This window comes from Apium graveolens, chromosome 3 (assembly GCF_009905375.1).
Source record: "Apium graveolens cultivar Ventura chromosome 3, ASM990537v1, whole genome shotgun sequence".
In the NCBI taxonomy this organism is placed as follows: domain Eukaryota; kingdom Viridiplantae; phylum Streptophyta; class Magnoliopsida; order Apiales; family Apiaceae; genus Apium; species Apium graveolens.
In genome coordinates this window covers 108,194,833-108,205,843 of record NC_133649.1, presented here as the reverse complement: position 1 = coordinate 108,205,843, position 11,011 = coordinate 108,194,833, and the positions used below count along the sequence as shown (strand labels likewise).

At 31.9% G+C, this 11,011-nt stretch overlaps 2 protein-coding genes across 2 annotated transcripts; both read left to right on the top strand.

The window, feature by feature from the left end:
- Positions 1-2,976: 2,976 nt before the first annotated feature.
- On the top strand, positions 2,977-4,415 carry LOC141710852 (uncharacterized). The gene is made up of 2 exons (XM_074513366.1): positions 2,977-3,627; positions 4,130-4,415. The coding sequence occupies exons 1-2, from the start codon at positions 3,012-3,014 to the stop codon at positions 4,234-4,236; spliced, it is 723 nt and encodes a 240-aa protein (XP_074369467.1). The 5' UTR covers positions 2,977-3,011; the 3' UTR covers positions 4,237-4,415.
- Positions 4,416-8,038: 3,623 nt separating this feature from the next.
- On the top strand, positions 8,039-9,594 carry LOC141714513 (uncharacterized). Its single transcript, XM_074518028.1, has 7 exons — positions 8,039-8,273; positions 8,361-8,457; positions 8,596-8,720; positions 8,813-8,891; positions 9,004-9,133; positions 9,234-9,364; positions 9,462-9,594. Exons 1-7 carry the CDS (start codon positions 8,039-8,041, stop codon positions 9,592-9,594), a joined length of 930 nt encoding a protein of 309 aa, XP_074374129.1.
- The last annotated feature ends 1,417 nt before the right edge of the window (positions 9,595-11,011 follow it).

Here is an 11,011-nt window from a genome sequence, read left to right as displayed (position 1 = left end):
CCCTTACGGATTCATTGTTAAAACTATTTTTTTGTACTCTCGTTTAGCTTCAAAGCGTCGATGGACTCCGATTGAAAGATTTACCAGTTCTCCGTCTACTACAGCCATTAGTGGGACTATCAATAAAAACTTATTCAACCAAAGATGTAACTCACATTATCAGTCCAATATAGAATATTTCATCAAACACTTTTTACGAAATTAGTAAAAATTTTTAATTTCATTTTGTGCAGCTCCACTGTCTGAAAAAGATCAAAACGTACCATTGTAGGATGCAAGTTCAAAATATAGTAAGTTCATATCATATTAACAATATTTATATTTTTATAATATATTGAACTTGCAAATTTTTATGTTAAAATAATTCATCTTATACCGCAATTAATGTATTTATAAAATAGACAAAGGGCAGGAAGCGTCTCGCTTGAATATTACAAATCTTTCACGACTTTATAGATGTGAGTTCTCTGCTTATTGTTTGCAATACCTGCGAACTTGGAAAAGCTATTTATTTGGTGTTCATTACTTAATGTTTTACATTTATTCAATCTTATTAGCAAGGTGTACTCAAAATAGCTATATTGCAAGTGAGCCGACTACGACACACTGAAATGTTGGAAACACTGTAAAAGAAAATATAGAAGTTGATCCATTTAACAGGGATGCTTTGGATACACATAACTCACAGCTCACAAGTAATTCACAACTTCATAGCGGTATGATATTTATTTTAAATGAACGAAGTACATAAAGTGGGAGTTAATGTGTTGGAATCTAATTACGCCCAATTATTTTTCACAGTACTTATGGCAAGGTCAGCTCCAAATAGGAATATTGTAATTGTTCCAGCTACAACACACCCAAGTTCTTCTAACACGGAAAAAGAAAAAATACAATGTCATGCCATTAACAACAATGCTTTGGAAACACTGAAATCGCAGCTCACAAATAATTTAGGACTTCATAGCGGTATGAGGTTTCTTTTTTCTTAACGTAATACAATAATTATAGCCTACCGTGTTGAAACCATCTACTAATTACTTTATGCTCACAATACTTATGGCGAGGTCTACTCAAAAAAGTAAGGAACATAGTGTATCACCCCTAAAAAATAGATAAATGCATGTGACAGGTAAATCATTTTGGATTAATGTTATACCACACAAACAGTCTGCACACCAATATTAAGTTAGACTTTATCCAATGCATTGATCTGTATAATGCATATCAAATAAAGTAAATTCTCTGAAAATGTGAGAACCACGGCAAGGTGCTCAAGCTAACCAGATTTGTAGCAGAATTATTTATTTATATTTACTTAATTATGTTCCTTTTGTAGTACTGCTTAACATGCATTTATCCGTGTTTAATAGCTACTTCGGAACATTTCTCAGATAACTCTCGACCAAGCTACATGTCTCCTCATTATGGATAAAGTTCATGTATCTCCGATTAGTATATTATTATTAAATACCTCATTACCAACTGATTGCAATAACTTAACTTTCTCATGATGCACATACTTTTTTCTGATCCGTCTATCAGCACAATATAGTCTTGAAACAGGACTGTTCAGAGAATATCTCCATCTTAAAGGAGTTTACCATCCGTCAACAATCCAGGTTAACCCCGAAGAATATATATATCAATCTAAGCATTTACTTAATATTAGCAAGACTGGGGTACTTAACACATTCTTCTTCAACCCCTTTTTTATAGTTCATAAAAAGACGTAATCAAAATGGACCAAATTGGACTGACAAACCCAAGCTTCAAAATTTAAATTAATATATATTTTCTATTGTATATAGTATTGGATTTCTAATCACATGGATGATTTATTTCTATTTTTTTGTAACAGCTCAATGTCTTAAAAAAAGGAATAATATATTTATCTCTCCATCTCAGAAGAGATAAATATATATAGACTTATCAGGTGATTATTTTTCAAGTCATTTTGTTCCATATCGCTATATACCAGTTTAGAATTTTTAGTCCATTTTTTATGAAATGGACTTTTATGTCATAATAGGTTTACCCAAAACTCGGACAAGGATGGATCCAATTAAATGTAAGACATATTTCAGTACATCTAAACTTAACTTTGAAATGCCTCCATCCACAATTAATCCTCAAAACAGACCTGGTATATTATATTGGTCATATAATATCTCCTCATTAATTAATTTGCATGTTGTTCACCTGAATTCATTACGGTACAGGTACCAATGTGAGTTTCACATCTACATCTGCCCGTAAAAACATATCAGAAGCAAATTCAAGTACCCGCAATCCCATAGAGTTCTTTGATAATGTTTCTGACAATGAAGATGATCCTGACTGTAAGTTCCATAACATGAGTTAATGACAACATTTGGGAATATTTTTATAATTTTTTTGGCTGTCAGTAATTTACCAGATTTTCCAATAATTTATTAATGTCATCTATTAATGTCATCTATACAATAATAGCAATACCTGAACAATATGGATATGAAGAAGAAGAAGAAGCGGATTATTTTGAGATATCATTCCATGGTATGAACTTAAAATTTTGTGGATATATTGCAATAAAACACAGTCATACACTGAATAGTTAAGATTTTTCAAGTAGCTCATAAAGTGTACGAGTTATATACTATATGATATTTGACAGCTCTTAATAAACTCTTATAGACATATGGGAGGGTTACATGAATCTTGGAAGACCTGACAAGATTTGTCCTTACTGTAAATCCATTATGTGGGACCATGAGAGGAACAACAAGTCCAACAAATACGCAAGGACAACGTTTTCCATATATTATCGTAATGGCCAAGTTTAGCTTCCTCTGAAGAAAGCACCTCCTCCATTTTTAGCAAAGTTGTTGACTGATGGTGGAAAAAGAACTATCCATTATAAAAATAAAATCAGAATCTAAAATTGCCTTTTTGCTTTTACATTAACTGGTGGTAGAATTGACAACAATATCAACATCGGATGTACTCCTTACACATTCAAGTTAGATGGTATGAATTATCATCTGATTGGGAGTATATGCCCTCCTGATGGAGAAACTCCAAAGTACTGTCAACTCTATGTCTACGATTCTGAAAATAAATTACAGAATCGGAAGAATGCTATTAAAGGCGGTGATTCCACTGATAATGACATTGTACAGGGTTTAATGTTAATGCCGGATGAGAATAATCGCTTGGTCAATAGTTTTCGAATGGCAAAGGACCATTTTAAAAATAGTGAACCTACTGAAGTTGAGTTAGAATTGGTTTCGTGTACATCAGCCTTTGGCCGTCCAAATACAATTGGGCCATCAGATGAGGTTGGTGCTTTAATTATTGGGGACCTTGAAGATTCCTGCGGTACAAGAGACATTGTTGTTCAGAAATCAGATAAAAAATTGCAGCGGATTTTTGAGACCAATGCGAACTTCATGCCGCTACAGTACCCATTTCTCTTTCCACATGGAGATGAAGGATTTCACACTAAAATTCCATTGATGGGTAAACATGCTGCTCCACCACCAAAAATACCAAAAAATGATGATGACGGGGAGGATTCTAAGAAGCGGTGTTATATATCGATGAGAGAGTATCATGCTTATAGGCTCATGGCCAGGCTTAATGAAGGTAAATATTTCACTGCAGTTGAACAGTACAAGCTTGAATGGGTTAAGAAGAACCAAAAAACAATACGTGCTGATTTGTATAATTCTATACGAGATTCTATTCGAAAAGGTGATTCTAATCCAACATGTATAGGGAAAAAAGTTATTTTGCCGGTTACATTTACAGGTTCTCGGAGGTATATGTCACAATATTTTAAGGATTCTCTTGTAATTTGTAGAAGTATAGGCCATCCATCATTTTTCCTGACAATGACATGCAACACTAAATGGCCTGAAATTCAAAGTATGCTTGACCATTTACCAGGTGTAAGTGTATCTGATGCACCAGATGTTGTTGCTAGGGTTTTTAAGATGAAGTTGTATCAATTGATTGATCTCATTAAAAATAAAAATTATTTTGGTCGTTGTATGGGAGGTATTTACTTACCATATAAATTAAATTTATCTATTGTACCTTTTTCAAAATTAATGTAAAATACTCACATTTTAAATTTATATTTCAGTGATGTATGTTATTGAATTCAAGAAGTGTGGATTACCCCACGCACACATGTTGATTTGGATGCATCCTGATGATCACGAAGTACAATTGAGCAAATTGATTAATTAGTCTCGGCAGAAATACCACATAAAGAAACAGATCCAGTCGGGTATAATGCCGTCAAGAACTACATGATTCATGGGCCATGTGGAAAAGATTTTACGTATTCACCATGTATGTCGAATTGAAAATGTGATCGATATTTTCCTAAAAACTAAGTCATTTCAAATTTTGGATATATAAAAAGAAGTTCATTTATCACGATATCCGGTATGTGCTAGGTACACAAATTTGGACAATTTAATTTTTGTTGTATTAAGCTTATTGAACATTTATGTAAAAACTTAATTGCATGTACAATGGCCACACTTTTTTTGATGACTGTGGATTTCCTGTTTATCGTAGAAGGAAGATGAATAGAACTGTCACCAAAGGTAAAGAAACACTGGACAATGAATTTATAGTTCCCTATAACAGGGATTTATTAATCCGGTTTTAGTGTCACATGAACCTCAAAATCTGCAATAATTCACGATCATTAAAAATATCTCTTCAAGTATTGCTTGAAAGGTCATGACAATGCCACAATGTTGATTCGTTGGAAAAAAGGAACTTCTTATCAAATTAATAAAAGAAAATCTATTGATGAGATAAAACACTATCTAGACGGAAGATATGTATGTGCATCAGAAGTTGTGTGGAGAATTCTAGGATTTGATATTCACTACCGATTTCCTACTGTGAAACGATTGCCAGTCCATGTTGAGGGAGGTAAAAATGTGACTTTCAACATCTACGATAACATGGAAGAAGTAGCATCCAAGGCAGCTAATAGAAAAAGCAAGTTGGAAGCATGGTTCATTGCAAACATAAATATGCCAGTTGCTCGCGAGTATACATACCAAGAGTTTCCAAGAGGATTTACTTGGCAGCCTGGACCATGTAAGTGGAAGCAAAGAGAAAGAGGAATCGTCATTGGGAGGTTAACTGAGGTTCATGCGTCGCAAGGTGATACATTTTACTTGAGAATGCTCCTGTTAAGAAGTAAAGGTGCCACTTCTTTCAAAGATTTAAGAACAATTGATCGTTGATTCTATCCTACATATAAGGAGGTGTGGAAGGCACTTGGCTTGGTTAAGGATGACAATCAATGGCATTCTGCCCTCCGAGAGAATTCAGATAATGCTATGCCACAACAACTTCGAGCCATGTTTGTTTTTATCCTGACAAACTGTCCTGTTGCAGATCCTCAAAATCTGTGGGCTAATAATTAGAGGGCCCTTTCTGAAGATATTTTGTATGTGAAGAAGAAAAGTTCTGAAAACCATGAACTTACCCTTTCAGATCATGATCTGGAAAATTATACACTCGCATGTTTATTTTTTATTAATGTAATAAAAAATTGTGCAGTTTCTATTACTTATGACACGCAATAATCCTATTTTGTTAAAGTATTTTTTATATTGGTTCTTATTTAAAGGTAGAGTATTGATATAGTTATCTTTTTCTCAAATTTATTCATAGGTCGAAAAATTGCTTAACGGAGTTGGCAATTCGTTGAGAGACTATCCAAATATGCCTTTTCCAGAAGAAGTGTACATGCATTCTACGAGTTATCGTTTAATTGAAGAGGAGACATCTTACGATAAATCTGTTAGGAAACAACAACATGGAAAATATTTCAATAGATTAAATGAAGAACAATCACAAGTGTACAACTCTGTCATGGATTCAATAAATAATGGCCAAGGTCGATTATTTTTTGTTTATGGCAGCGGTGGGTGTGGCAAGACTTTTTTGTGGGACACACTGTGTTGTCGCTTGAGAAGTGAAGGAAAAATAGTACTTCCCGTAGCTTCGTCTGGTATTGCTGCTACCTTATTACATGGAGGTAGGACTTCACATTCGCGATTTCATAATCCTCTAAAGTTGGATCGTAACTCTTATTTAATCTGTTAAATGACTGTTTCTTGATAAAAATTTTAGGTTCCTCTAGGACAAATATGTAGCAGCAATAAACCTCGGATAAGTCAGATGCTCACATAATGTTGGATCTGGGATGAAAACATTTCTTAATTATTTTTTAAGTATTGGTTCTGTGCCTTTATGTTCTATAAAATAAAGGAGGATATTCATGCCTCTACATTGCAAGGATAAAAAATGTTGTTATATTTCCTTATTCATTTTTCTCGCATTTGTTTATTGGTGATTTATTGCAAAAAGTTTTATCGATTTTTTTTAGAATAACATATGATCCTTTGCTCTGGTTGAATTTGATTTGAGAATGTTGGCTTTTCTAATATCCATACACTTTATTAATGTTTAAGAATGTTTAGTATCATTTAAATCATATAATAAAAAATTAATAATAATTTGACCTTAAATATTGGTCTACATATATGTAACTATTTTTAAAAAATTTATAAAACTGTTTTGAGAGAATTAATTTTTAATTATTATATCGGAAAAACATCGTTTATTAGTAAATCAAAGAAGAAAATAATAGGAACGTAAATGATATTATACTTTAGGAGCATATATAATAATCATATATTTTAATTAGAGTTTATTTGTAAGGAATGACTTATCTGCATCAAATTGTGTAATCAAAGCATGTAACATCCATTTAACACACTAAAAAAATTTTCTAGCACATAATTGTAAGTATACATCCAATTTAGGTATATGCTAACAAATTTTCTTTGCGTCACGCCTTATGGGATATCAAATCAGCACATAAATTAAAAAAAAATTATATTTTATGATCTTATGCAATAATAATATTATTAAGAAATTTGCTATGATTCTCATTGCTAATTTGATTAAAATTGTGCCATCACACGATGCTGAAATACCACCGAATCACTATATTTCAATCACCAGGTTAATTGTGATATTATTTTATTTAATAATATTTGTTTCCTTAAAAAAATTGCAATAACCGATTACATTATATTTACGTAAATATTTTAAAATTTATATTTTCAAGTTTGCAAGTAATATACTCTAGCTATTTTCAAGCTGATTGATTGCTAAATTGCCCCTCAATTATAAAAATCTTATAACCAATAAAATCTCATATAATCCTTTTCTGATATCATATTAATGCTCTATAGTGTATTGAAATTTTTGCTTGATATACCAAGTTCACAACTGGATATGCACGAACCCATTATCTCCAACTGCTAATATATGATATGTCATTTAGAATCGCAGTACCTTTATCACATCCTTAATTTCAGGCATCTTATTGTGTTATCAAGTTTATAAATTCAAGACCTTCTCCTCCAACTGTATTCCACATTCATCAATTCCTTAAACTAAAGTAAGCTTTATTCAAGAGAATACACTATGTGCAACATTGTTTTTGTATATGTGTTTTGGTATAATTTTGACTTACATGCTATACTAAATGATGACTATTATTTTGTTGTAGATTACACTTTGTGATGTTTGATCCAATAGCTTCACTTGATTTTTTACGTACGACATAGAGGATGAAAGTTCGTCTTACAAGAATGTGGCCATCACTGTCCAATACATCTGATGCCAGGGAATCATTGAAAGGTTTCAATCTCATTTTACTGGATGATGATGTGAGTGTATTGATTTAAAAGTGGATTGCAAGTAATTTTATATCTCTTCTTATCCGCTTAATGTAAAATGAGATAGAACCATATTTTCAGATATATGTCGATGTCTTATTATTTTTTAAGATAATGTAAACATCCTGCAAAAACATAATTTAAAATCTATGCAGATGTGTTCTTATTTTTTCAAATTGATGTGTTAAATTTTTGTTTCTCCATTGCACTGAGCAACCATATCCACACTTTTTTATGCTAAAAATTGGAAACCCATATCTCACGATATGGTTGAGGGAGGTCTTTATGTAATCTCCAATTTTTACACAAAAGAGGCATCGGGGACTTTAAGGCCTACAAGTTCAAAATACATTATTAACTTTTCCAACTCAACAACTGTCCAGAGGTTAGATGAGGATGACTTCATCATTCCAAGTCATAAATTCGAATTTGTTAATCTTAGTGAACTATTCAATCTGACATCAAGCTATGAAAACCCAGAAGCGCCACCATTAGCAACAGGTATATTTTTTAAATTGCGCAATTAAATTGCATTCATTTTAATGCAATTGTATATGCAGTTTAATATTAATACTTTTAAACTCTTAGATGTAATTAGTGTACTGGAAGATTTTGAAAATGTGAAGCTCATTCAAACACAGTATGGTGAGAGGCAGATCGTGAAGTTTAGGATTACAGATGGGAGGTATATTATATACAATGTTTATGTTTGACCTAAATGCTTAAATTTTCAGGAGAAGAAACACCAGTTATTATTTACAAAAATTGTATCATTATCATTCGTGTTTTATACTATTTAACAATTCTAAAATATTGGAAAAAGATATTCACATAAAGTTACTGTTTGGGGTGGACTTGCTGAGGCTGCTGATAAGATGTACCTGGAAAAGATCAAGAAGCGTCCTATTATTGTAATTCTTGCGAGTACTAAGCTGAGAATCTTTAAGAGTAAGTAGAAGTTTTATTTTGACATATGTTAGTAACTGTGAAATTTTTAAAATAAATGATTATTTACCATGTTACATGTATCAATTTTATAGGTTCAGTTCAGATTAACACTCTTCCATCATCTGAGATTTATCTAAATCTTGATAATATTTTCCAAGCAATGAGAATTAGGTAAATTATCCATAAATCTATATACTAAGTAATTAAAGTTTGAAACCATAATATTTTGCAACGTGATTACTTTGATTCTGATTATCTGCACAATATTATGATTTTCTTCTAGACTTGAAAAAGAGGGATACAAAGTTACTGAAAATTCTACAGCTTCTCCAACACAAACTCCAAATACTCTAATCATTGAGACGGTGACACTTAAAGAGCTTGGCAAGAAAACTGCTAGAGAAGATATAAACGTGAGCTTAAAAAGCAATTATAGATATGTCAGATAATATCGTTATCTTTCTCTCATTATTTATTTCTGTTGCAGAAAAGTTTTTTGTGTTTTGTTAAAAGTCTGCAGTTGAAGAAGGTGATAGTTGGTGGTACCTTAGCTGCATAAAATGCAAGGATGGTAAAGCACTGAGAAACGATGGCAACTACAAATGTTCGAGCTGCACATTAGTCATGCCTGTTATAGAAAAGAGGTATCACGTTAAGTTTGTCAATATATATAGTCCACATGTATATATTTTACTTGAAAATATCATTTAAAGATATTAATTTGTTACACACGTACTCTAGGTTCAAAATTGTTGTTCTTGCTGGTGATGAAACAGAGGCTTACAACTTTGTTATGATGGATCGTGTTGTTACGAGAGTCATTGGTCAAACCGCTACCAAGTTGATTGATGATAATATAATGGTTTTAAACTGACACATATGTTACTGTTGCAATTCTAATGATTTATCTTAATTACCACTATAATTTTTCAGAGCAAAAGTAATAATGTATATCCTCAAAAGCTTAAGGATATCGTTGGAAAATAACTTAAATTCAATGTTATCATATGATAATAATGTTCAATTGAGGAGCAAAATTTTCGATGTCACCGATGTGTACAAATCAGATTCTAATAGCCCATCACCATCTTATGCATCATACGGAGGAACTACTGTTTCAAATTTCTCAGAACTAAGACATTCACGCTACAAATACTCTATAAACTAACCATATCCGTATTTATTTTCACTGACATTCTTTATACTTATTTTGGATGAATGTTTTTCCTATTCTTACATATTAGATTTTAGATTACTTATATTTAAAGTTTAACACCACTCAAAACTTAATTATGCGCACCAGAACATGGTTGATTTGTCCAGCGGTGGAAATACTCCCGGATCTTCCCTGTCAACCTCGAAGAAGATTAAAACTGTATGTTGCACTACTATTTAACATTCTGTTCACATATCCAGGAATAATTTAAGTTCTATGATTCTTTTACTACAATATTAATCAATTATATATAATAAATAGTTATTTTTTCTTTGATATTGCAGGAGAAATGAGCAGTATGCATAACTTCGTTGCAGGCCTGTTGTCTCTTAGCTTTATGGATGTTTCAAATGATTTCATTTTGCTTTAAATAATGTGATAAGACAAATCCTGTTTGAATTCATTTCTGTTATTTCTAATTTTCATCAGTACTTTGGTTTGGTTTTTAATTGTAACCAGCAACCCTGCATTTCATTTAAATGACATTGGTTTGGTTCTTAATACGTCATGGAAGTAATATACTTCTTCACTCCACATTCGTTTTTACTATGAAGTATAGAACTATTTATATGTCAATCATATATATATTTGATTTTCATTTTTATCTTACTAATTCGTATTATGACAATTCATGTTATGACAACTCTAATTCTAATCGTACTTCTCCAGTTTAAAGATTTCTCAAAGTTCTCCATATTTCTTAGTATTAATAATGACATAGGCATAACATGTTAAGAATCTAAAGAATCTAGATAACTTATACTGCTATGCTAAGTTATTAGACTCATAATTTAACATAGGGTTTGTCTAGTGTGTGCCCATAGGCACATGCTAAGCACTGAAAGTTATAAAATTTGAAGTGTTTTGATTGGTGTATTTGTTATAAATGCAGGGGGTCCACTATTATTAAGAAGTATTGGCCAATCAAAATAAGCTAAATTTATATAAGTTTGTGCTTAGTGTGTGCCCATGGGCACACAGCAGAAAAACCCCATGGGCACACAGCAGAAAAACCTTTTAACATAAGAGAATAATATTAGCAATTATAATAGTAGATGACAAATTTCCGGTAGAT